Here is a 26053-nt window from a genome sequence, read left to right on the forward strand (position 1 = left end):
CTGAGGGGCAGGGGACATAGGCGAGGTCTCACTTCCCTCAGGTGTCTCAGGCTGCCCTTCCCATCCCTTTCTGTGCCTGCAGCAGGTGCCATCTTCCCTTCATAGACCCCTCCCCATCACTATCTCCCCTGTCACCTTCCATTTTCTTTACTCACCACAAGCACTCCCCAAAGCCTCTGGGCCAGGCCCTGTGCTGGGCAATACCAGCTGCCCAGAAAGGACCAGCCAGGGCCCTGCCCTTGGGGAGCTTCCAGGTGAGGCTGGGTGGGGGTGGGGGCAGACTCTGACCCATATGCTCCAGTGGGCATCATTTACCTGGGCAGGAATGGGGAAGGCTTCCTGGATGGGGATGAGACACTCCCGACACCCAGTCAAGGCATTATAGGTGCAGGGAACAGAATATGCAAAGGCTGGGAGGGGTGGAGGGGCATGGAATCTGGGACTGGACTTCTTGTGTGCGGGGTGACTGCTGTGTGAGTACACAGCAAGGGAAGTGGCGAGGGACAGGGCAAGATCGCAATGCAACCATCACGGACACTCACGTGGCACCTGTTATGTGCCAGGTGCTGCTGAAAGCACTTCGTTAATTCACTTCATCTTTAGAGCAACCCTATGAGGCAGGTACTGTCTGTATCCTCATTTTATAGACGGGAAAACTGAGGCATGGGACTGTTATTCAAGGTCATATAGCTAGAAAGTGGCAGACCCAGAATTTGAACCTAGGCAGAAGGCCCTGGAGCCTGGGCCTTCAGCCATTGCCTATGCTGTCAGGACAGAGCCTGTCAGGTTCTGTTTTGGGTGTAGCAGGAGCCATGGAGGGTTCTGAGCTAAGGGTCTGTGGTTGAACTCAAGCTTTTTGAAGTTGCCACCAGGGAAGACAGGGGCAGATAGGCTGGTGGCCCAAGAAGGACTGTTCCCAGCCTCCCTATTCACCTGGCAGGACCTGAGCTTCAACAGCTTTGAGCAGCTGTGTATTAACTACGCAAATGAGAACCTTCAGTACCTTTTCAACAAGATCGTCTTCCAGGAGGAGCAGGTGTGTTGGCCCCATTAACACTCCTGTCCCTATCTTGACTGGACAGTGGACCTTCTTGGAAACAAACAAGGATATATTTGTTGTTTAAGAGCAATTCTGATGTCACAGCCAGTGGAGGGAAAGGTATTCTAAGCTGGGAACCAGCTCATGGGAAGGCTCCTGTTCTGGAGGGAAAGGTGCTAAGGTGCTGTGCTCAAAGAGGAGTCTCCTTGGGGGAGTCCTTCTTGTCCTCTTCTGGGCTGTCCCAGGCAGAGGGAGCAGCAGGACTCTGAGTTGGCTCATGTTGCCTTATTAGGGGGTGAGCTCCCTGTTCTGGGTGGTATGCAAGCAGAGGTGCTGCTGGCCAGGCTCCTTCAGGCAGATTCAGGGTCTGTGGTTGAGCTCAAGCTTTTTAAAGGAGGAGGGTGGGAGGACCCTGGACAGGGATGGGAGGCTGAGCTCCTGTTGCCCCCTGCCTGCAGGAGGAGTACATCCGTGAGCAGATTGACTGGCAGGAGATCACCTTTGCTGACAACCAGCCCTGCATCAACCTCATCTCACTGAAGCCTTATGGCATCCTGCGCATCCTCGACGACCAGTGTTGCTTTCCTCAGGTGAGCTGCAGGTACTGTGTGAGCCTAAGCAGGTCACACATCTCTCAGCCTCGTGTCGTCATCCCAGCCTGACTCCTTCATTCCTCTCTGCTCTGGCCCGAGGCGGGCAGTGGGAGGTTGGGGCACCCAACTAACTATTCACAACCTGGGGTGACTGAGGCCATATGGGCAGCTGTGGTTGTCCAGAGGAGAGGCTGCACCAGCCTGAAAGCCACAGAAGTTTTCCTGGAGGAGGTAACCTTAGGATTGGGCCTCAGATCCTGATTGCAAACACAAGAGTGGATGGCAGTGAGATCAATAGAGTGCAAAGACAGCTGGCCTGGAGGGGAGGCAGTTAGGAACTCACCCAGCCACAGGTATCTTCAAGGGACCACTTAGGCCTCCAGTGCCTGGCTAAAGCACTTGCCTCTGACCCAGGGAGAGGGGCAGCCGTGGGAAGCTGTGAGTTGTTCCTTGCTGGTGCCCAATGGAGAGCAGTCAGGGGTAGTGAGTTTGCCACCAGGCCAGGAACAGGGTGTCCAGGGCCCCTGCCCACCAACTGATCCCTAACTGTCCCCAGGCTACAGACCACACCTTCCTACAGAAGTGCCACTACCATCATGGCTCCAACCCGCTCTATTCCAAACCCAAGATGCCGCTGCCTGAGTTCACTATCAAGCACTACGCAGGCAAGGTCACCTACCAGGTGAGCCCCAAGACGGCCAGTCTGGCCGCTGGTGCTGCAGTGCTGCTAGCTGTTAGAGACACAGAAGCACAACACTGGCCCCACACATTCACGCCCAGGTCTAGTTCTGGCTCTGTTGTGCCCCATCTCTGTGACCTTGAGCAAACTGCTTAGCCAGTCTGAGCCTCAGTTTTCTCACTTGGGAAATGGGCATAATAATAGTGCCCATCTCATGGGGTGGGTGTGATAAATGGAGGGTGGGTTTGATAAAGAGTAGCTCTTATCAGTAGTGACATCACTGTGAGTACCCTCAGCACTATTATTTGAGGCTCATTCCTGCCCTGGAGGTGTCTCAGGCTAGGATTCCATGCCTCTGTCCCCATCTGGGTCTTACTTTTCTCATCTGTAGAATGGGCACAGGACAATGTACTTCACTGAGGGTGAGGCCAAGACCCAGACCCGGCATGTGAAGCCATGATGAATGCTCCCCTCCCCCAGGAATGGGGAGAATAGTGGGTCTGGAGGGGTGGGGACCATAGCAGTGAGGAGGATCCAGTCCCTCCTAGGATAGACAGAGAGACAGAGGCCTGGAGGGGCAGGGCCGGGATTACTCAGGCTGTTGTTTCCTTTTTCAGGTGCACAAGTTCCTGGATAAGAACCACGATCAAGTGCGCCAGGACGTGCTAGACTTGTTCGTAAGGAGCCGGACACGGGTGAGCCTCCCTTCTACTGCTACGGCCCTGCCCCCAGGCATAGCCCTGCTCCCACACCGAGCTGCCTTCAGGCCTTGGACCATGTTGTCTAGTCCTGGCTCTGCTTAGTTTTGGCCAGACCTGTTCCTGCCTAGCTTGGCTCTTCCCTAAACCTAGCTCCTCGGCCTGATCCTGCCCTCTGGCTCCCCCGAGCCCCAGTGGCCAGACCCTGGCCCCACTCCCAGTTCTAACCCTGTATCCCATCAGCTGTGGCCTTGCCCTATACTTACCCCATTCCTGGCCCCACCCCATTCCCTGGCCCATTCTCTCCTGACTTTCTGCCAGACTTGTTCTCCCAATCCCACCCCCTGGTATTCTCAGTTCCCCAAACTCCACCCATAAGGCCCTGGGGAGAGCTTAGGGGACCAAATTTGGGTTCCTTGAAGGCTTGGGGAGGCCCTGCATCCCAGCTACACTGTGGCCAGTAGATGGCCCTAGGACAGAGCACAGGCCTGGTAACATCACTTCCCCTATCTGGCCTTCTGCTTCCTCCTGTCAACTGGGCACCCTCCTCATGAGGTCATAGCCAGAGTTCACAACCATGTGTCTAACAGGCCACCTTGGGGCCAGGCACACAGTCAGTGACTGTGTGTTCCTCAGACTAAAGGGGGAAAAGTCAGCCAGTTGTGGGATGGATCCCTTGGAAGGTGCTGAGCCCCACCTGTTTTGAGAAGCATGCAAGCCAGGACAACAGAGGCCTTGCAGAGGGAACAGGGGTCCAGTTAGTCTTCAGATCCCCTGGTCCGGAGACTTGACTCCTACTCTCTGTTCCTCCTCATTTCGGTCTCCCGGCCCCTGCCTGTCTGTTTTCCCTCCCCCAACCCCTGCCCAGGTGGTGGCGCACCTCTTCTCCAGCCATGCCCCACAGGCTGCCCCTCAGCGCCTGGGCAAGAGCAGCTCCGTCACTCGGCTCTACAAGGCACACACTGTGGCTGCCAAGTTCCAGCAGTCACTCCTGGATCTGGTGGAAAAGATGGAGAGGTGGGGTGGGGGGCAGGTGGGCGGAGCACCCAGCCTCACCCTTAACCCACCTCACGACCTTCAGAGGGTGAGAGCCTTCTTTGTCTGAGGCCTCATGCTGTCCTCTTCCTGCCACTGCCAGGTGTAACCCCTTGTTTGTGCGTTGCCTGAAGCCCAACCACAAGAAGGTGAGTGAGAGCTGAGACCTCTGAGAGAGCCAAATCCTCCTGCCCATGCTGTGTGACCTTGACCAAGTGGCTTGGCCTCTCTGGACCTGCATCTCCCCAGCCTAGCACTGGGACTATTCACCATGATAGTGCCCTTTGCACATGGATGAGCCAATGTGCAGACTCCCTCTCTGCACACCTCTACAGGAGCCTGGTCTCTTTGAGCCAGATGTGGTAATGGCACAGTTACGCTATTCAGGGGTGCTGGAGACCGTGAGGATCCGCAAGGAGGGATTTCCAGTGCGCCTGCCTTTCCAGGGGTTCATCGACAGGTACCTTGGTTAGGGTAGTTCCTGAGCTCTATAAATCCCTGCCCAACTCCCCATGGCCCCGGGAATACACAACCCAGGCAGCACAGGGCTGCTGTGCACAGTTGCTCAGATTGTACACTACATAAGGCTGCCACATGATAGATGTTATGTGGTAGATACATTTATTGTTTTTGCCTTTTTTGTAGTTTTATTATATGCTGTATAACGTACAATACGTATAATCAACCCTCCGTGTTGATTAGAATGGTTTTAGTAGTTATAATGAAAAGTTTCCAGCAGGTGGCAGTCAAATGTCTTGTTCTGCTGAAATCTATTTTAACAATTTTCTGTCACCCTGAAGTAAAGAGTCTTGAGGATGGAGTGCCTTTTTTAGAGTGCACTATTAGTGGAGCCACCACTGGGACCAGGCCTCTTGGACATGGGGCGGGGATGGTAACCCCATGGTCTAACAGGCACCTCAGGTAGGTCTCATAGCCCCAGACTGAGTGTGGGCACCCTGCCAGGTACTGCTGTCTAGTGGCCCTCAAGCACAACCTGCCGGCTAATGGGGACATGTGCGTGTCGGTGCTGAGTCGCCTGTGCACAGTCATGCCAAACATGTATCGTGTTGGGGTCAGCAAGGTGAGTCCCACCCGATAGCCCTTAAGAGACCCCAATTTGGGGGCTCCAGAACCACTGAGTCAGAAATGTCCAAGCTAGAGACCACTGTCCCAGAAACAACCCAGATGAGTTTGGGACATGGAATGCTAACTGCCCGATTCACCAGCACCCTTTCTTCCACCTCCCGAAATCCATCCCATCCCTCCAGCTCCACCCCAGGAGGCATCCCTGTCTATTCTGTCTCCACGGATTCTAGAGAGGGTTGGGCCCTTGTTCCAGCCTCCTGGCTCCAAACTGCCTCAGTGTCTGCCTCCTGTCCTCAGCTGTTCCTTAAGGAACACCTACACCAGCTGCTGGAGAGTATGCGAGAGCACGTCCTGAATCTGGCAGCCCTTACTCTGCAGCGCTGCTTCCGTGGCTTCTTCATCAAGCGGCGATTCCGCTCTCTGCGCCACAAGATCATCCTGCTGCAAAGCCGGGCCCGTGGCTACCTTGCCAGGTGAGGCCCAGAAAAGGCAGGATTCCTAGGAGACCTATGGTCAGGCTCAGGAGAGGTCACATCCAACCTTGAGTAGTGAGCTCCCTATTCCTGGAAGCATGCAAGCTGAGGATGGAGGCCTCTGCAGGGAGCATAATCAGATTCTCTGTGTCTCTGCTTTTGGATGCCCTTCCCAGCCACCCCCAGGCCCTTGTGACTGGTAGGTGGGAATCCATTCAACCAAGAGGGACCTTATCCTGCATCTCAGGGACCCTGAGATTATAAGCTGTTTGGAAATAAATGATTCAGGCAGGTTTAATCCAGGCCCTGCTACTTAATTTGCTGTGTGGCCTTGGCCAAATCACTGTCCCTCTCTGAGCTCGTTTCCCTTTGTGCCAAAGGGCCCCAAGTATGAGGTGTGAACACTGGCTCCCAGGCCAGGCTGGCAGGGGCCTTTCTGCCCCTTGTTCACCCTGTCACCCTGTAGCCCCAATCCCTGACCTCTCCACTCCTCCAATCCAGGCAACGCTATCAGCAAATGAGGAGGAGTCTGGTGAAGTTCCGGTCCCTGGTACACGCATACATGAGCCGCCGACGCTACCTCAAGGTACAGGCCCTACCCTATTTCAGTCCAAGAGGACAGCAGAGAGGGGGAAAAGGCACTTAGCAACCAAGAGGAGACCATTGGCCTCAGGCAGTTCAAATTCTGTAACCTGGGCCATTCTCTCCCCAATTTTCCAATCTACCCCTTGGGATTGTGGAGAGGGTTAAATGAGATGTTGCATTGAAAGATTTGGCCCAGTGCTGGGTTCACAGTATGGTCTTAAGGAATTGAGGGCCATTAGAATTTGGCGACCTGAATGTCGCTGGGTATGGTTTTGCTCTTACCTGTCTTGGCCCACTGTCATGTAAACCAGCCACCAGAAAGACAATGCAGTTCCCAAACCAACAAAGCAGTATGCAGCCTTTACTGAACGCTTTGTGGCGCTACAGAGGAGGGCTTCCCATGACACAGTGCTCAGCCACCTCCCAGAAATCCTCCTTGTGCATCCCTTTCCCCAGAGTTTTCCTCCCTCCTCTCTTTGCCTCTGTCTTTCTCTTGTTCTCTCTCCTTTCCCCTCCCTGTTTTTCTGGCCAACCTCGGCCTCCCACCCCACCTGTGGAGTGGGGCAGTGGCAAGCTGCCCCTCCTTGCTTGTGTGTGGCTCCTTTGCATAAGCCGGCCTGGCCTGCCTGGGTGTCCGCGATTGCCTCTGCCCGCCACTCCCCACCTTGACATCTGCTCTTTGAAGCTGAGGGCAGAGTGGAGGCACCGGGTGGAGGGGGCACAGTTGCAGAAGCAGGAGGTAGGTGCAGGTCTGGGTGGCAGCAGGGCCAGGGAGGGAGGCTGGCAGGTGGGGATGTGGCAGGCCTGTCCCTGCCCCATGCACTGTTCCTCCAGGAGCTGAGCAAGCGGGAGGTAGTGGCTGTGGGGCACCTCGAGGTACCGGCTGAGCTGGCTGGGCTCCTGCAAGCAGTGGCAGGTGGGTTGGCACTGGGCGCAGGGAGGGCACAGGCAGATTGGAGCAGGCACTGCATTCCCTCCTCTCTCCACAGGCCTCAGGCTGGCCCGGGTGCCTCAGGTGGCACCTGTGCGGACTCCTCGGCTCCAGGCTGAGACCCGTGTCACACTGCCCCTGGATATCAACAACTATCCCATGGCCAAGTTTGTCCGGTGCCACTTCAAGGCAAGGACTAGCTGAGGTCTAAGGTGCCCTGGCTGATAGGGCTGACCAATTAGAAGGGACATTGTCCTTGCCCTGGAGCAGGGTCCTGGCTGTGTCCAGTGGTGTTGGGTATAAGCCTTTTACTTGCTGGATCATAGGGACTCTGGGAGATCCCTAGGGTCTGGATAGCTGTGGAGAGCCCTCAGGGGCTTGGGCAGGGCAATTTACTACTAACCAGTCTGGAAATATTTCAGAAACAACTAGTGGAGCCATAGCAAGTCAGCCCAGCTCAGATTTCCTCCCCTCCAGATGAGGGTTCATCCTGTCCCTACCACTGACTTGCTGAGGGCCACTGTGGCCCCGCATCAGCCCTCAGTTTCCCTATTCATACACTGAGGACCAGAGCCCCTGTGTCATAGTCCCTGGAGCCCCATGTGGCACAGGGCAGTGGGTCCAGATGTGCCTATCAGTCTCAGCGCTGTCTGCTCACGTGCCTGCCCTGTACCCTAGGAGCCTGCCTTTGGGATGCTGACAGTGCCCTTGAGGACACCCCTTACACAGCTGCCAGCCGAGCACCATGCAGAAGCCGTGAGCATCTTCAAGCTGGTATGGGGTCCTCCCCCGCCCACCTTCTAATTCATAGCCCCTGGCCCTGAAGCTGGGCCATGAGGCTCCCAGTCTTCCCAGCCCTGCCCAAGCCCAATCCATGAGCCCCACACCTCTTCCCCAAAGGAGAAACTTTTTTTTTTTGAGACAGAGTCTTGCTATGTCACCCAGGCCAGAGTGCAGTGGTGCAATCTTGGCTTACTGCAACCTCTGCCTCCCAAGTTGAAGTGTTTCTCTTGCCTCAGCCTCCCAAGTAGCTGGGACTACAGGCTCGTGCCAAAGCACATGGCTAATTTTTGTATTTCTAGTAGAGACAGGGTTTTACCATATTGGCCAGACTGGTCTTGAACTCCTGATCTCGTGATTTGCCTGCCTCGGCCTCCTTCAAATTGCTGGGAATACAGGCGTGAGCCACTGCACCTGGCCAGAAGAAACTTTTACGTCAGTGGGGGAATATGGCTTCCTCTCTGGGGATTGGTGGCTTTTCTTCTCCCAGCTATCTTTCGGGCAAAAAAGGACTGCCTTGGGCCGGGTGCAGTGTCTCACTTCTGTAGTCTCAGCACTTTGGGAGGCTGAGGCAGATGGATAATGAGGTCAAGAGATCGAGACTATCCTGGCCAACATGGTGAAACCCCGTCTCTACTAAAAATTTTTTAAAAATTAGCTGGGCATGGTAGCACATGTCTGTAATCCCAGCTACTCAGGAGGCTGAGGCAGAAGAATCGTTTGAACCAGGGAGTCAGAGGTTGCTGTGACCCGAGAGCATGCCACTACACTCTAGCCTGGTGACAGAGCAAGACTCCATCTCCAAAAAAAAAAAAAAAGACTGCCTTGGAGCCTTTCAGGGACACTAAGAAGATACCCAGTTCTTCTCCTTAAGGACTTCTCAGTCTCACAGGGAGGCAGAGCTGACCTGGCCAGTGACCACCAGCATGGATAGAGGGAAGCACCAAAGCGAGAGAGTCTGATGGGGCCACTAACTCAGCCCTGGGCAGGGCCACAGAAGGCTTCGTGGAGGAGAAGGCATTTGAGTTGGAGGAGAATTTGCCAGGCAGGGAGAGTGGAGAAAGTACAGAGAGAAGAGAAAATTGGTATGGTCAGAACAGAATCAGAAGGGCAAGGGTGAGAGTGGCCAGTGAGGCCTCTTGATTACAGACCCAGAGCTTAGATTTCATCCCAAGGGACCTAGGGAGCCAAGGCAGGGGCTTCCATGGGAGGGATGTGGTCATATCTGAATGTTAAAAAGAACCTTCTGTGGCCTAGATAGAGCAGAAAGTGAGGGTCTGGCTGGAGGCCAGGGGTCTGGGGAGGGAGCTGGGGCTGTATGGGGAGCTCTAGAAGGTTCATGAACAGGGAAGACAACACATACTTTGGATCTAGAGTTTTCCCATAGTCGAGATGAACTGCCTAGCCATTCGGCATAGAACATGGCAGTTGTAGGCGCAGTGGTGCACGCTTGTAATCCCAGCACTTGGGGAGGCCAAGGTGGGCAGATCCATTGAATCCAGGAGTTTGAGATCAGCCTGGGCAGCATGGTGAAATCCTGTCTCTACTAAAAACACAAAAATTAGCTGGGTGTGGCTGCACACGCCTGTAATCCTAGCTACTTGAGGGGCTGAGGCAGGAGGATCGCTTGAGCCCAGGGAAGTTGAGGCACAGGGAGCTGAGATTCTGCCACTGCACTCTAGCCTGGGTGACAGAGACCTCATCTCAAAAAAAAAATATATATATATATATATATATATACACATATATATAATACATATATATACATATATACATACATATATATATGTATACATATACACAGTTATATTGTAATATGAGGAGCATTTATGTGGGCACGGGCACACATGGGAGGGACATGAAAGGGATGCATGTTGTGGGGTAGGGACCAGAAGGAACAACTTTCCAAGAGGTTCTGTTCGTGGCCCAGATCCTGCGCTTCATGGGCGACCCCCACCTGCATGGTGCCCAGGAGAACATCTTCGGCAACTACATTGTGCAGAAGGGGCTGGCGGTGCCTGAGCTGCGGGACGAGATCCTGGCACAGCTGGCCAACCAGGTGTGGCACAATCACAATGCCCACAATGCCGAGCGGGGCTGGCTGCTGCTGGCCGCCTGCCTCAGTGGCTTTGCACCTTCCCCGCGCTTCAGCAAGTACCTTCTCAAGTGAGTGGGATTGGATAGGGGCTGGAACATGACGGATGATGGCACCAGCAGTGGGGCCCAGGTCGGGTGTTAAAGGTCAGGCCAGGAGTGAGATCTCCACACCAGAAAGCTCCGGCATGCAGGCTGGCCAGGGCTACTCTGAGTTTCTGCTGGGATACATTGACCTCTTACAGCATGGGAGTTTAGTGGGGTGGTTAGGAGTATGGATGCTGGACTCAATCAGTGTTGAAGTCCCGGCTCAGCCATATATGCGGCAAGTCACTGCCTGAGACAATTCACTGCCCCTCTCTGAACCTGTTTCTCCCCTATAATTTGGGGATGGCAGCAGAACCCACCTAACACGGTGGCTGTGAGCTACAGAGTTACGGAATCTTGCTCAGGCCAGCGTGCAGCAGATGGACATCACCTGGCCAGTCTTGTGACACTGTGGCAGCTGACACCAGGGTAGGGCCTTTGCTGGCCTGCCTATCTAGGACTTTCCTGAGGGCATGGTGCTAGGTTCCCTCTCTAGCTACTGTGGGCTACTGTGGGCCTGCAGCCAGGCTTAGCTGCAGTGGGTGTAGGATATGGAGGTGAGGGAAGCATGAGGAATGACTGGTAGGGATTGGGCTCATTGAGCCTAGGTTGAGTTGAACCCTCAGCCATCTCTTTTATAGAAAACTTGGAGGAGGGCCAGGTGCGGTGGCTCACACCTGTAATCCCAGCACTTTGGGAGGCCGAGGCGGGCGGATCACAAGGTCAAGAGATGGAGACCATCCTGGCCAACATGGTGAAACCCCGTCTCTACTAAAAAAAAAAAAATACAAAAATTAGCTGGGCGTGGTGGTGCATGCCTGTAGTCCCAGCTACTCGGGAGGCTGAGGCAGGACAATAGCTTGAACCCGGGAGGCAGAGGTTGCAGTGAGCCAAGATCGCGCCACTGCCCAACAGCCTGGCGCCTGGTGACAGAGCGAGACTCTGTCTCAAAAAAAAAAAAAAAGAAAAAGAAAAGAAAACTTGGAGAAGAGGCTCAGAGAGGGCAGATAACCACCCGAGGTTACCCTGTGAGAGAATGAAGGCAGAGTTCAGGTTGTTGCCCACACCCAGCTGCAGACCACATCCTATCAATGACATTTTGTTCCAACAAGCTGGAATCTCTTCAGTCTATCCTTGGACCTCTGTGCTGGCCTTAGATACTTCTGGGCTAGCCTGAGACCCTTTCAGTTTATCTATGGGACTCTAAGCTACCCTGCAATATTTTGTAGGCTAGCCTGGAACCCCTTAAGTATAGTCTCAGAGCACTGGACTCTAGCCTGGGACCCTTCTGAACTAGCCTGGGGCCTTTTCAGCTTCACCCTGGGGCTCTGGAATAGCCTGGCCCTTTCTCAGACTAGCCTCAGAATTACCTACCCCCACCCACCAGCCCCCAGCTAGCTTCAGATCCCTCTTGATCCTGGTTCCAACTCCTACCCATCAGGTTTGTGTCTGATTATGGGCGAAATGGATTCCAGGCTGTGTGTCAGCACCGCCTCATGCAGGCCATGGGCCGGGCCCAACAACAGGGCTCGGGGGCTGCCCGAACCTTACCCCCAACCCAGCTCGAGTGGACAGCGACCTATGAGAAGGCCAGCATGGCGCTGGACGTGGGCTGCTTCAATGGTAAGCTGCCTTCCCCAACCTCAATGAGGGCAGTGGGAGTCATCAGGGCCCAGTGAGCCCTAGGGATGGCAGAAGCTACTGGACATTCTGGAGCCAAGGAGGGGCTTGCTCCGATATGGCTCTGCATGAAAGTCTGTGTGTGGGGGTGGGACCTGGCTTGGAGAGGGGAAGCCAGGGAAGTGAGACTATAGATACAGGAAGCCTGAGAGGAGGAAGCAAGCAGGGAGGCACAGCCAGACTGGACTCAGATGCTCCAACCTGAGCCCGGCACCTGCTGTGCCCCAGGTGACCAGTTCTCCTGCCCGGTACACTCCTGGAGTACAGGGGAAGAGGTGGCTGGAGACATTCTGAGGCACAGGTTCGCTCCTAGGATGCCCTCCCAGCACACTCTTATGTACCTGGAATGTAGGCTGGGGGGAGGTCAGATCCCCCAAAGGGTCCCATAGGGTCCACTCCATTCATGTTTAGGGTCTGCCTTATATCCCAGGATCTCCCCAGGTAGTGCCTGATGACTCTGTCCCTCATTGCTTTTCCTGTGCATGCCATCACCAGGGGGCTGGCAGATGGTTGGCGTGGCTGGACTGTGGCCATGAAGAATGGTGTCCAGTGGGCAGAGCTGGCTGGCCATGACTACGTGTTGGACCTGGTGTCGGACCTGGAGCTGCTCAAGGATTTCCCTAGACAGAAGTCCTATTTCATTGTGGGCACAGAGGGGCCTGTACCCAGCAGGGGAGGCCCCAAAGTGTAGGTAGCTATGGGGGACCCCCTCACAGATGCCCACTCCCAAACAGAAGGCCTGCCCCTCCTAGCTGCTGGGAGAGGCTGAGCCCTGAACTTAGACTTCAGGTTCTTAAGGAGGTAGAGTTCACCAAAGGATCCTGCTTTTAAAGGGAGAAAGTCACCCAATTACAGGGTGCAGAGGAAAATTTGGGGGGTTCTGAGGTCTCTCTGGGGGTCAGCAGCTCCACATTCCTTTTCCCCACAGGGTGTTTGGGAACAGCTGGGACTCCGATGAGGAGACGCCCACTAGACCCCAGCTCCAGGAGCACATGCACAAAGTACCGGACTCTGATGGGAACAGCAGCCGCAATGAAGATGGTACAAATGGGGAGACTGAGGCCCAGAGAGGGACAGCAACCCACCAAGGTCAACCAACAATGGCTGCTGTCTCTGGTGGGGAGGGACCCTTGGAGGCTATGCGGGGTGGAAATCATCAGGAAAAAAGGAAAAAAGAACTACTTGACATTTTTGTGCCCTCCCCTCCAGAGTCAGACAGTCTTGGAGAGCCTGCTGGGCCCCACAAGGGGCTGGACTGCTACCTGGATAGCCTCTTCGACCCCGTGCTGTCCTATGGGGATGCGGTAGGGATGGAGTGAGGCAGATCATCTGCAGACTGCAGGCACAGCATGTACACCCAAGTCACACATTTGTACAGGGTGACCTGAGAGCTTCTCACAGCCAGGGTCATGGGTGGTGTGTCCCATCTGGGTGTCTACTGGAGGCTGGGCAAAGGATGAGGGTTGCTTCACAGCTAGAGATGCTCTTAGCTTATTCTGGAAGGACCCACAGTTAGAAGTGCTTCTCTAGCCAAAGGCATGCCTCTGTAGTCCCAATTACTTAAGAGACTGAGGCAGGAGGATCTTTTGAGCCCAGGAAGTCTGCAGCGAACCATGATCGCACCACTGTGCTCCAGCTTCAGCACTGGGCAACAGCAAGACCCCGTCTCAAAAAAAAAAAAAAGAAAGAAAGAAGTGCACCTCTGGTGGGAGCCAGCCCCCTGGGGCCACTAAAATATCTGGGTAGAGTTGAATGACCTTGGTCCCTGGGTCCTCTGGCCCCAGATCTCACGAGACCCCTCAGGTACCCTCGTTCACTCTGGAAACTCTCCAGAACCCACCCCACCCCCACTGCCCCTGATACGATATGCAGCCCTGAGCAGGGCACAGTCCCTCCTTGAGCCTCAGTTTACTCCTCTGTGGAAGAGGGAATGGGTTGGGAGCTCACGCGGTTATGGGGAAGACTGATTGGGATGCCATAGGGGTAAAGGCTGAGCATAGAGCAGACACAGCCAGTGAGAGGCCGCTCCCTCCCACCAGAGGGAGGGAAGTGGCCAGTGTCAGGTGCTTGTTGCCATGGAACCTTAGGAGTACAGCATTGAGATGGTCACTTGAGCCACCTACTTCCCCCAGGACCTGGAGAAGCCAACAGCCATTGCCTACCGCATGAAAGGGGGAGGCCAGCCAGGTGGAAGCAGCAGTAGCGGTACTGAAGACACCCCCAGGAGGCCCCCAGAGCCAAAGCCAAGTCAGTGCCTCCCCAGGGTGGTTCCAGGGTTGGGCAGGGCCAGAACCACTTGCTGGTCCTCAGGCACCTTCATGTGCTAGAATGGAGGCAGCCACAGCACAGTGGGGGTTGAGAGGACAGGGAGGAGGGCGTCTCCGGTGCCATCTCTGCCCTCTGCCCTTTCCCCTCAGTCCCAGGCCTGGACGCCTCCACATTGGCTCTGCAGCAAGCCTTCATTCACAAACAGGCTGTCCTGCTGGTGAGTGAGGGAAGGACTTCTGGGGGGTGGAGAATGGACCTGCGTGGTCACCACTGCCACTTCTCCCCAGGCCCGGGAGATGACCCTGCAGGCCATGGCACTCCAGCAGCAGCCCCTGAGTGCTGCCCTGAGATCCTTGCCCACAGAGGTGAGCCTGGCCCGCCCAGGGTGCAGGGGTTGCTAGCAGACACAAGCTGTAAAGATGGGTGCTGTGCTGCTCCAGGGCATTATTGTGCCTCTCTGAGCCCAGGGGCTCCACAGCCCATCTTTGACAGAGATCTGGGGTCCCAGAGAATAGCCTGATATATCCCAGGCAGCCCACCTCATGTTCTGTTCTCCACAGAAACCCCTAGCACCAGATGCACAGCCGAAGTCTGTAGGTACCGGTCCCCCGGCCAAACCCGTGCTCCTGCGTGCCACTCCAAAGCCCTTGGCCCCAGCCCCTCTGGCCAAGGCTCCAAGGCTCCCCACCAAGCCTGTGGCTGCCCCTGTTCTAGCTCATGATCAGGCTTCTCCAGAAACCAGTGAGTGCCCTATCCCAGCCTCTGAGGCTTCCCAGGACAAGCCTGGGGATGTGGTTGTGCCTCTTATGACCTCACCCTTTTCCCACCACCCTGCTTGCCCACAGCTTCACCCTCCCCAGAGCTGGTCCGGTACTCAACACTCAACTCTGAGCACTTCCCACAGCCCACACAGCAGATCAAGAACATTGTCAGGCAGTACCAGCAGCCATTCCGGGGAGGCCGGCCTGAGGCTCTCAGGTCAGCACTGCCCCTGCCCCCAGCCCTCCAGCCCCTCACTGTGCCTGAGTGTCCATCATGGTGCACCAGCTTACTGGTGCAGGGGTTGAAGCACCCTGCCCAGTTCCTGTTAGGGAGGGAGTTTATGTTGGTGAGTCCAGATGAGACCCTGCTGTTGTCTAGGTTGTGCTGTAGGACTTCAGGCCAGTCTCTGCTTCTCTCTGGATTCTCGTTTATAATGATGGGAGTGGTGGTGGAGGAGGAGTAAGTTCCCTACTGTCAAAATATGTGACGGGAAAGGGAGACTCAGTGTCAACCTGCCACGGTTCTCCAATGCCCACAGGAAGGGTGGCGGGAAGGTGTTCATGAAGCAGCCAGACCCCCATGAGGAGGCCCTGATGATCCTAAAGGGGCAGATGACTCACCTGACAGCTGCACCTGGCACCCAGGTGAGGGGGCAGGGTGAGGCTGGGCCCAGGGGGAACATAAGTCAAAGAGGGGCCTCAGGGATCCTCAGAAACTGGCCACCCCTATAAGCTGTGGCCCTGCCACTGCCCCTCCACAGGGCCTGCCTGTTGCCCCCTGAGCAGTCTCTTTGGGGTGGGACAGGTGTCCAGAGAAGCTGTGGCCCTGGTAAAGCCGGTGACCAGTGCACCAAGGCCATCCATGACACCCACTTCAGGTGAGAGGGCCAGGAGGTGAGGAGGGTATCCAAGTATATGAGGAAGTCTGTGGGCACAGGTGAGTCCCAGTCTGTGTGTCGGTGGAGTGTGTCTGTTCCTGGGCCCCTGTGTACATGTTGTGAGCATACTGGTATAATTATAATATTAGCACTTAAGTAGCACATATCTCTGGCCACTCCCATCCTGGCCTCATATAATCCTACCAGAACCCTTCAAGGTAGCGCTATTATTCCTACATGTTGCAGATGGGGAACTGTACTCCTCACCCTCCTGCCTTGGCTGCATGGCCTGCCCACTGCATCTCAGTCTCTTTCCATCCCCTCTGCCCACTCCTCTCTGGCAGCCCCCAGGCCTAGGGCAGGTTATCTCTGTGCCCCAGGCCCGAGGAAGGCTTTAGCTGGAAGATCAGTGAGGTATTGAGTGGGAAAAGCCTATGCATGTTCCCTAAAGTCCATGTGTGTCCCTCAGACTCAGCCTCCAGCCCTTTCTTCCACCCAGAATGCCCTTACCCCTTCTCACCTAATGAGGGCTCCCTGATGAGTCAGGAAGGATGTGAGGAGCAGGTGTTGCCCTAGACAGGTTAAGTGGCTTGCCCAAGGTCACACTATTATTCCTACATGTTGCAGATGGGGAAATGGAGGCACAGACAGGTTAAGTGGCTTGCCCAAGGCCCCCTGGCATCACAGTTGGAGCCCTAACCTCTACACCAGACGTCCCCAAACTATGGCCCTCGGGCCTCATGCGGCCCCCTGAGGCCATTTATCTGGCCCCCCGCTGCACTTCAGGAAGGGGCACCTCTTTCATTGGTGGTCAGTGAGAGGAGCACAGTATGTGGCGGCCCTCCAACAGTCTAAGGGACAGTGAACTGGCCCCCTGTGTAAAAAGTTTGGGGATGCCTGCTCTATACCCTCTGTCTCTCAGCAGCCACAGTGATCTTAACAGCTATATAAGCAGCTCACATCCTGTCCCTGACAAAAACTCTCCGATGGCTCCTACAATAAGCGCCAAACTCCTCACTGTGGCCTATGAGATGCGGCATGATGTGCCCACCTCCCCAGCCTCATCTCCTCCCTTCCTCCCCTTGGCACATTTTGTTCCTCTCTGTTCCTCAAACACTCCAAGCCCACTCCTGTCTTGGAGCCCTTGCTCTTCCTGTTCCCTCTGCCTAGAATGTTCTTCCCCAAAACCACTGCATGCCTGACTCCTTCTCACCATTCATGTCACAGCTCAAATCACCTTTTTCACCTCAGCAAAATCTGCCTAGACTGCTAGGAGTAAAGGACCTCATAGACCAGCTCTCCAGGATCCGTCCTAAACCACCCTGCTTTCCCTCCACCCCAGCCTTGGGCAGTGAGAGCTTTGTTTCTGAATGATCCATGTCACCCACACCTGCCATTGGCACTAAACTCCAGGGCAGGAGCCTTGTCTACCTTGTTTGTGGGGCCATCTCAGCCTTTTGCCCAGGCCTATATACAATAGGCGTTTTTATGTGTTGAATGAAGAGGCTGTGTCCTCCTCCACCTACCCTGCCTCTCCCACTTCATCCTAAGAGGTGCCTTCTCATGCCTCCCTGAACCCCGTGCTCTCCAGCTCTGCCCTCACGGTCACTGGAGCCCCCTGAAGAACCCATGCAGACGCGGCTGCACCGCCTCATCAACCCCAGCTTCTATGGCTATCAGGACGCCCCCTGGAGGATCTTCCTGCGAAAAGAGGTGCGGAGCATGGCCAGAGCCAGGGGAGGGGCTGAAGGCAGCAGAGGAGGGTCCAGGAGGACCGAAGAGGGCCAGGCTGAAGCCAGGAATGGAGTCAGAGCTGGGGCAGAGCTGCACCTAGAAGGCAGGGCCGGGTGTGAGGGGGCAGTCGGAAGGTACCCACTGAAGCCCCGCCCCTACAGGTGTTTTACCCCAAGGACAGCTACAGCCATCCTGTGCAGCTTGACCTCCTGTTCCGGCAGGTGAGGTCCTCTGTCTCCTTTCCGCCTCAGTGAAATCAGCATGGCAGTATGAATGCAAAGATAGGCTAGCGGCAAAGCCTGACTCTGCATGCTAGGATTTGGGGTCCTTGACTGGGGTCAGGACGGGCAGCTGTTTTATTGAATCTCCCCCCTCCCATGGGCAGGGTCAGTAAGCCCACAGTTCAACCTAATCAGAGCTGTAGTTTGTCTGAGCTAGACATGGCCCAGAAGTCAACTGCAAACCCCTGTATAGATTAGGAAACTGAGGCCTAGGAAGGGTGACCTGGATTGTGGGGGTGAGGAGGAAGGAGAGGGTCCCTGAAGGAGAATCTGATTTACACAGATGACCCAGCCTATAGATGACCCCACTGCTGCAAAATGGGACCCCCCCCACCACCGCACATTGTCAGCCTGGATTCCAGCCGGGTGAGTCCCATGCATCGCCTGCATCACAGCCTGTTCCCACAGATCCTGCACGATACGCTGTCCGAAGCTTGCCTGCGCATCTCTGAGGATGAGAGGCTCAAGATGAAGGCTCTGTTTGGTATCTCGGGGGAGGGGAAGGGTATTGATGGAGCAACCAGCCAGAGGCACAGCCAGCCCTGTCCCAGAGGGAGACTGAGGCTGACAAGCTCAGCCCCACTATCTCCCAGACATGCACCTCCTGCTCTGCTTCTGGCCTATCCTGTGGCCTGACTGCATGTTTGGGGTTGGCAATGCCTGACACACTGTGTGTCCTCGCCATCTCGTCCATTTCTGAGTTTCCATTCCCCAGTATAGACGCTGGTTAGATGCCTTCTTGCTAGGTATCAGCCACCTCCCTCCCTGACATCCCTGAGATGGGGGCTGGCAGAGGAGAGGGGAGAGGGTCCTGACCAGACCTGGCCTCCCATAGCCCAGAACCAGCTGGACACACAGAGGCCTCTGGTAACGGAGAGCGTGAAGCGGGCTGTGGTCAGCGCTGCACGAGACACCTGGGAGGTCTACTTCTCCCGCCTCTTCCCTGCCACGGTGCGAGCCCCTCACCTGCCCCCTACCTGCCCAGAGGATTCAGGGATGAGGCGAGAGGACCCTCACATGCCCTTCATCCCTGCCCCAGGGCAGCGTAGGCACTGGAGTGCAGCTCCTAGCTGTGTCCCACATGGGCATCAAACTCCTGAGGATGGTCAAGGGTGGCCAGGAGGCCAGCAGGCAGCTGCGGGTCCTGCGTGCATACAGGTGACTGGCAGGGGGGAAGTGGGGCTGGCTGGAGACTGGGGTACAGACTGGCATCAGCATTTCCTTCCTCTACAAACCACTTGCCAAGTACCCATGATACACCAGGCTCTTTGCCAAGCCATTGAAGCAAACCCATTTTAGAGCTGGGAAAATTGAGGCTCAGAGAGAGAAGTTGTTTGACTCAGGTCACACAGCCAGGAAGGGGTTGAGCTATGCACCCACTACCCTGCCCTCCTTCCAGCCCCTACAGCAGCAGCACTGTGCAGAGGGGCGACTGTGCTGGAAACGACCAAACCCTGATGCAGCTGGGGAGGGAACCACTGGCAGCCATGACACCTTACTGAGTCCTCAGACTCCTTCCCCTGCTAGAAGTCCCTTTTGTCCTTTATAACCTGAGGATGGGAATAGAAACTTGCTCACAGGTTGGGTAAAGGCTCCTTGCTTTGAAAGATGGAGAGAATTTGGTCAGTGGGTGAAAGAGAGATTTGAGTAGGCAGAAATCTAGATTTAGAGCTTGGACCAAGGGACAGAGAGTGGAGAGGGGTCAGATTGTTGTCCCAAAGAGTGGTAGGAACTGAGCTGAAGCCACAACCTGGGTCAGAGACGGGAAGCGGCAAGTTCCTAGAGTCCTGTGGGAGCTGGCACAATGGGGCCAAGGTGGGACTGGACTTCAAATGGGGCAGGACAGGAGCAGAAGCAGCACAATAGGTAGAATGAGGGCATCTTTCTGGCAGTGGAGTCCTGCCCTCATGCCACCAGCCCATCCTCCAGCTTTGCAGATATCCTGTTTGTGACAATGCCCTCGCAGAATATGCTGGAGTTCAACTTGGCCAGTGAGAAGGTCATCCTCTTCTCAGCCCGAGCTCACCAGGTCAAGACCCTGGTGGATGACTTCATCCTGGAGCTGAAGAAGGTCAGGACCTTCCCACAGATCTTCCCCCAACCCAGGCTGAGGGCCCAGCAACAGGGCTCTCCCACCCCACATATATACTAGCCCCACCTGCCTGGGAAGTATGACTGTGTCCATAGACTTCTGTCTACCTTCAGACCTTTGCACTGGCTGTGCCTTCCACTTGGAATACCCTTTGCCTGCTCCTTCAGAAAACCTTTGCCAATGCCTGCTGCTGGCCAGTGCCCCCTCCCAAGGGCACAGTACCTCCTCTGAACTCTGCAGCAACTGTACTCCTCATCCTCCTGCCCTGGCTGCATGGCCTGCCCACTGCATCTCAGTCTCTTTCCATCCCCTCTGCCCACTCCTGTCTGGCAGCCGCTAGGCCTAGGGCAGGTTATCTCTGTGCCCCAGGCCTGAGGAAGGCTTTAGCAGGAAGGTCAGTGAGGTATTGAGTGGGGAAGGCCTATGCATGTGCCCTAAAGTCCATGTGTGTCCCTCAGACTCAGCCTCCAACCCTTTCTTCCACCCAGAATGCCCTTACCCCTTCTCACCTAATGAGGGCTCCCTGATGAGTCAGGAAGGATGTGAGGAACAGGGGTTGCCCTTGGCCTCTGGGAGTGGGGTGATGGGGCTGTTGCCCTCACCCTGCCCCTGGCTGACCCAGGACTCTGACTATGTGGTCGCTGTGAGGAGCTTCCTGCCTGAGGACCCGGCGCTGCTGGCTTTCCACAAGGGTGACATCATCCACCTGCAGCCTCTAGAACCTCCTCAAGTGGGTCAGTGCCACTGGGGTGGGCTGGGTGTGGGAGGGGGAGGCTGGCCAAGGGAGCCTCCCTGGGAGATGCTGACCCGAGCCTGGCCCACAGGCTACAGTGCCGGCTGTGTGGTCCGCAAGAAGGTGGTGTACCTGGAGGAGCTGCGGCGTACAGGTCCTGACTTTGGTGGGTGCGCCAGAACCTGGAAATCTCATACAGGGTGCATCCTAGTTTCACACACTCATGCTGAGATGCACAGTGAGGGTTTCTTGGTGCCTGAAAGTGGTCTGGGCTGGCCAGGTTTCCAAAATCCAGGCATGGCCTGTCAGTGTCTGTTGGTAGACAGAGCCCTCTGCTCTGCCTGTATATGTGGCTGACGGGTCTCCGTGGGCGTTTCTGTGTTTGTGGCCCAAGTCTCTCTTTGTGTCTCCACATGACCAGAGAGTCCACAAACCCTGCTTTGCTTTTTGCTTTACTTCCCCGTTATGGTCCTGTGGCCCTAAGATCCCTTTCCTTCCCCGAGCCTGTTTCCTCATCTGTAAATGGGTTCAATGGCCTGGACTGCTTCACAGAGTTCTAGAGAGGGGTTAAGAAGGTACCCAAGTCCCCCTAAAGGAACCCTTTAGTCGCAAGACAAGACCCTCCAGTTTGCCTTAGACCTTTTACCTGCCCCTAGGCTGGAGGTTCGGGACCATCCATGGACGTGTGGGCCGCTTCCCTTCAGAGCTGGTGCAGCCCGCTGCTGCCCCTGACTTCCTGCAGCTGCCAGCAGAGCCGGGCAGTGGCCGAGCAGCCGCTGTGGCCGCTGCTGTGGCCTCTGCAGCCGCTGCACAGGAGGTGGGCCGCAGGAGAAAGGTGAGTCTAGTGTGGGTGGCGTGGGGCGGGGTAGACTAAGCGGAAGGGGTGAGGCTAGTGGGAATAAGGTAGGCCAAGGGCGTGGCCAGGCTCTTGGGGCGTGGCCGGTCTTGGACTAGGGTGAACCTGGTATAGAGTGAGCTGCAGGTGAGACCCAGGAGATGGGTCCAGAGATGGCTGGAGGTGTGGTCAAATCGGGTAGGGAAGGGTGAGGATCAGCTGGTTGTAATCAGGGCAGTGGGGTCAGACCAGCCTGGGCCCGCCAGTAGGTCAAGTCTGGGATGGGGTGAGGCCAGGTGAGTGGGTGGGGTCGGGCTTGTGGAGCTAGCGAGGGGTGGGATCAGCTGTGACAAGGCAGCTGGGGAAGTCAAACCTGGGCAAGGGCGTGGCCAAGTGGGGCGGGGAGTGGGGTTAGCCCTGCAAGTAAAAGACGTGGGCGGGCTGAAGGGGTGAGGCCAATGGGATGCGGGAGGCTTCAGATAGATGGGTGGGCGAGTCCAGATGGATGGGTGGTCGGGCTGCTTGAGAATCTGGGCCCAGTCCGCGAGGGGTTGCGTTGTGTTTTGACCGAAGGGCTACTCGTGGTGTGGCCGGGCAGGGCCTTCCTAGCTCCACCTCTTCTGCAGGGTCCCCCAGTCAGGGCCCGCTCTGCTGACCATGGGGAGGAAGCCCTGGCTCTCCCACCCTACACAATGCTCGAGTTTGCCCAGAAGTATTTCCGAGATCCTCAGAGGAGACCCCAGTGAGTGGTGGCCCCACCCTTCTTTCCCACACTGGAAAGGTTCTGGGCTTCTTGCAACTGTCCAAACTGGAGGCTATCGGTCTGGGAGGCCCCACTTCTGGTGTGAGAGATGAGAGACTACCCAGGTGTGAGGCCCACTTCAGTGCCTACCCCTGGGAGTCTCCCTGTCTGGTAGACTGATCAGAATGGTGGGTCAAGAACATTCCCTTGTGGAAAAGCATGTAGCCAAGGCTTGGGCAGGCCAGGTCAGTAGCACCCACCTCCCACTGCAGGGATGGCCTCAGGCTGAAATCCAAGGAAGATCGGGAGTCCAGAACCTTGGAGGACATGCTTTGCTTCACCAAGGTGTCCAGTCTCAGACCTCAGTTTTCCCATCTGTAAAATGTTGATACAAGGGCCCCCTCCCAGGACCCTGGGGTGAATAAACTTGTTCTCAGTGAGACCCTCTAGCTCACAGTGCCCTGATTGCCTCTCAAGGACAGTATGTGTCCCCAGTGTTGGGCCTGGCTCCCCTTTTGTGACATGGACCCTCCTGTTATCATACGGCCTTGAAACACAATGTGTCCCATCTCTGTTCTGACATGTCCCTCCTCCATCGTGACACAGCCTTCTTTCCCTACAGACCCCTCTCCAGGAATCCCTTATCGAACTCAGTGACAGCAGCCTCAACAAGATGGCCACCGACATGTTCCTAGGTGTGGGGGTGGGACTGCAGCCAGGGCTCTGGGCCAGGTGGGATCCAGCACTGTGTGATGTCTACTGGTCACCACTCCTCCCTGGTCTTCGGATTCTTTCCCTCCCCACAACTCAAACATGGGACACATTTAAGAGAATAGAAGCCCCCAGCTGCCTGTGGCCAAGGCTCCCAGGGAGGGGCTCAGCCCTGGGGCTTCCTGGGGTGGGTGAGCAACTGGGGGTTTGGTGGGTCTCAATGGGATGGGTCTTTCCTTCAGCTGTGATGAGGTTCATGGGGGATGCCCCACTGAAGGGCCAGAGTGACCTGGACGTGCTTTGTAACCTCCTAAAGGTCAGTTCAGCCAACTTTACCAGATGCCTCCTTTCTTGCTCTGTGGCTCAGTTTCCCATCTGTCAATGAGTCACAGGACATTAGGGTGGGAAGTCTTTCCCATGGCCCAAAGAGGAATGTATCATGCTGGTTGGGGGGGGTTGGGAAAGGGACACCAGGCCTGTCTCCAGGTGCCCACCCTGTTCTTATGTACCGGTATGTGACATAGCCCTTAATATGTCTTTGATGTGTGACCTCTCTGGCCTCCTTCAGCTGTGTGGGGACCATGAGGTCATGCGGGATGAGTGTTACTGCCAAGTTGTGAAGCAGATCACCGACAATACCAGCTCCAAGCAGTGAGTGAACTGGGCTTTACCCCACCATTCCCCCACTGTGTCCATGCTCCAGGAGGGGCCAGTTCGGCTCCCACCTCCCCAGGGTTGACCCCTCCTGGATTCTCTTCCCCTCACCCTCTTCCTCACTCAATACAGCACATTTTTGGAATTACTTGGTCTGGAACACACAATTTCTGCTGTCTAAACTTTAGTGCCTTTATCTGTAAAATGGCAGTGATAATGTATAAGTCCAGATTCTTAGTTGCAAGTGACAGAAACCCAACTGAAGCTGGTTTAAGCAAGAGGGAACTTATTGATTCAGAGAAGTGAAAAGTCAATGAGTATGTGGCTTCAGGCATAGCTGGATCCAGGTCATTAGAAAGCAGGCTTTTTCCATCTTCTGGCTCTGCTTTCCTCTGTGTTGATCATTCCCAAACAGCCTCTCCCACAGAGTAGCAAGGTGGCAGTTCTGGGGCAACAGCTCAGCAATCCCAGACAAAGCAAAACTGACCCAATATTCGCAGCAGAAATTCTCAAATCCAGCCTTACAGGCCTGAATTGGTGACAAGCTCAACCCTGAACCAATCATAAAGGCTGGAGGATACAGAGTAGTGATTGGTTAGATCTAGGTCATATGTATGTCCTAAAACCAATCACCAAAGCCAGAAGGAGGCTGAACTCTTATTGGCCAGTCTTGGGTCATATACCTATCCCTAGGCCAATCACTGTGGCCAGAGGTTGCAGTGTCCTCATTAACCAAACCTGACTTCCTTGCCCATCTCCAAACCACAGGGATCCAGAGAAGGGTGGGTGGTTTCCCAAAGGAAGCCCAAGTGTTGTTTCGAGACACCAGATATCCCTACAAATGAAAGCCTCACACCCAGGACCATGTGAAGGTGAATTGCTGTGTTCCACTCATGCAGGGTCAGCACACAGTAGGTGCCCAATGTGTGCGTGCTCTTGTTACTATCAGGCCTGTTCCTGTCTCCATCTGCACTACCTCCTCACTTGCTCTCCATCTCCTCAGAAATTTTAGAATCACTCAGCTTGTCCTCCTGCTCCTCCCAGCCCTGGGCCTTACCTGCCGTGAACTCTTCACAGTCTCAGCAGGTTCACCTTTTCCCAGAAGACTTCCCAGAGAGATCCCCCACCTGTTGTGAGGCAGAAAAGAGAATAATAGGAGGAGAAAGCGTCACAGTACTTCCCCTACTTGGGGAAGATGTCTGGGGTCCCATCCTCTTCCTTCCCTTTCCCCCATCTTGACTTCCCAAGCAGCATATGCCTTCTGCATGGCTTCAACGCCAACCTGCTCTGGGCCTCTTCACTGAGCAGGGAGAAGCATCTTCAGGAGACAGGAGCTGCCTAAGAGTTGGAATCTTCATCAGCTCAATCCCAGGAGGGATATCCCAGGAGGCTCTTGGCACACTCTAGTACTATGACTGCCTGTGACATGGCTCCCATGTGTCCTTGCAGGGACAGCTGCCAGCGAGGCTGGAGGCTGCTGTACATCGTGACTGCCTACCACAGCTGCTCCGAGGTCCTCCACCCACACCTCACTCGCTTCCTCCAAGACATGAGCCGGACCCCCGGCCTGCCCTTTCAAGGTTAGAGGTCAATGAGTGGGGACCCAGGGCTGCATGCTTCTACCATGGGTACCAGATGGGCAGCTGGTGGGAGGGGAAACCCAGAGGGCCTCACTCTTTACAGGTGCTAAGCAATGTTTACTAATACTAATTTACTCCCCAAACATTTGTGAAGGTTTCACAGGGGTTGGTGTGGTGGTTTGTCTGATCTACTGGAGGGGGTAGTCGGGAAAGACTCCTTAGAACAAGTGTTGCCCTGGGTAGGAGGGATTTCCATGTGGAGTGAGTGACAAGAGCAAAGACCAGGGTGGGAATGTGTGGAATGTGGGAGAATCCAGAGTACTTGGGTGCGGCCCTGCTTCGCTGACTGTTGGGACTTGGCAAGGGTCTTGAGGGATCTGGGCAGGGGTGGGCCCAAGCTGGTATCATCCATCTTAGAATATGGAGAAAGCCCGGGGCAGTGGCTCACCCCTGTAATCCCAGCACTTTGAGAGGCCAAGGCAGATGGATCATGAGGTCAGGAATTTGAGACCAGCCTGACCAACACAGTGAAATCGCACTGCTACCAAAAATACCAAAAAAAGTAGCCAGGCATGGTGGTGGGTGCTTACAATCCCAGCTTCTCAGAAGGTTGAGGCAGGAGAATTGCTTGAACCTGAGAGGCAGAAGTTGCCAAGATTGCACCACTGCACTCCAGCAGTGCAAGCCTCCATCTCAAATTAAAAAAAAGAATATGGAGAAAGTGGGGGCCACTCTTCAGCGTTGTTTCCATAGCAATCCCTGGGGCTTCCAAAGTAGAAGGCTGGGGCCCCTGTAGTCACCATGGCAGCCATGGAGGAGATAGGAGACCTTACCCTTCCTGCCTCTGAATCTTTCTCTCTGATTCACTTAACAAATAGGCCTAGACCCACACATGAATAGACCCAGCTCCCCATGGAAGGGCTCCCAGATGCATGAAGGCAGCAGAATGTGCCCTAGAACTCTTGACTCAGAGAAATGGAGCATTGATGCTGGGATCTCCTGCACTAGGAGGCCTGGGTGAGGG

At 55.4% G+C, this 26053-nt stretch overlaps 1 protein-coding gene across 1 annotated transcript in view; it reads left to right on the forward strand.

Annotated features, from left to right (window-relative positions):
• Positions 1-26053, forward strand: part of LOC101044282 (unconventional myosin-XV) — a 60451-nt gene that overhangs the window by 15490 nt on the left and 18908 nt on the right. The window contains exons 14-54 of the mRNA XM_074388242.1: positions 941-1036; positions 1498-1629; positions 2189-2314; positions 2929-3006; positions 3878-4026; positions 4148-4193; positions 4380-4504; positions 5008-5125; positions 5428-5603; positions 6105-6189; positions 7023-7104; positions 7178-7308; positions 7798-7893; positions 9830-10065; positions 11522-11703; positions 11989-12061; positions 12256-12447; positions 12689-12801; positions 12970-13064; positions 13893-14007; positions 14178-14245; positions 14316-14393; positions 14589-14769; positions 14874-15006; positions 15329-15434; positions 15595-15667; positions 17259-17380; positions 17563-17622; positions 18091-18166; positions 18518-18633; positions 18722-18840; positions 19612-19753; positions 20397-20508; positions 20599-20673; positions 21164-21342; positions 21969-22084; positions 22357-22429; positions 22707-22779; positions 23038-23111; positions 23364-23446; positions 24899-25029. Of these exons, the coding sequence (XP_074244343.1) occupies positions 941-1036; positions 1498-1629; positions 2189-2314; positions 2929-3006; positions 3878-4026; positions 4148-4193; positions 4380-4504; positions 5008-5125; positions 5428-5603; positions 6105-6189; positions 7023-7104; positions 7178-7308; positions 7798-7893; positions 9830-10065; positions 11522-11703; positions 11989-12061; positions 12256-12447; positions 12689-12801; positions 12970-13064; positions 13893-14007; positions 14178-14245; positions 14316-14393; positions 14589-14769; positions 14874-15006; positions 15329-15434; positions 15595-15667; positions 17259-17380; positions 17563-17622; positions 18091-18166; positions 18518-18633; positions 18722-18840; positions 19612-19753; positions 20397-20508; positions 20599-20673; positions 21164-21342; positions 21969-22084; positions 22357-22429; positions 22707-22779; positions 23038-23111; positions 23364-23446; positions 24899-25029 (4636 nt within the window). The remainder of the gene's footprint in view (positions 1-940; positions 1037-1497; positions 1630-2188; positions 2315-2928; positions 3007-3877; positions 4027-4147; positions 4194-4379; positions 4505-5007; positions 5126-5427; positions 5604-6104; positions 6190-7022; positions 7105-7177; positions 7309-7797; positions 7894-9829; positions 10066-11521; positions 11704-11988; positions 12062-12255; positions 12448-12688; positions 12802-12969; positions 13065-13892; positions 14008-14177; positions 14246-14315; positions 14394-14588; positions 14770-14873; positions 15007-15328; positions 15435-15594; positions 15668-17258; positions 17381-17562; positions 17623-18090; positions 18167-18517; positions 18634-18721; positions 18841-19611; positions 19754-20396; positions 20509-20598; positions 20674-21163; positions 21343-21968; positions 22085-22356; positions 22430-22706; positions 22780-23037; positions 23112-23363; positions 23447-24898; positions 25030-26053) is intronic.

The sequence above is a fragment of the Saimiri boliviensis genome, chromosome 17 (genome assembly GCF_048565385.1).
Source record: "Saimiri boliviensis isolate mSaiBol1 chromosome 17, mSaiBol1.pri, whole genome shotgun sequence".
Lineage (NCBI taxonomy): Eukaryota > Metazoa > Chordata > Mammalia > Primates > Cebidae > Saimiri > Saimiri boliviensis.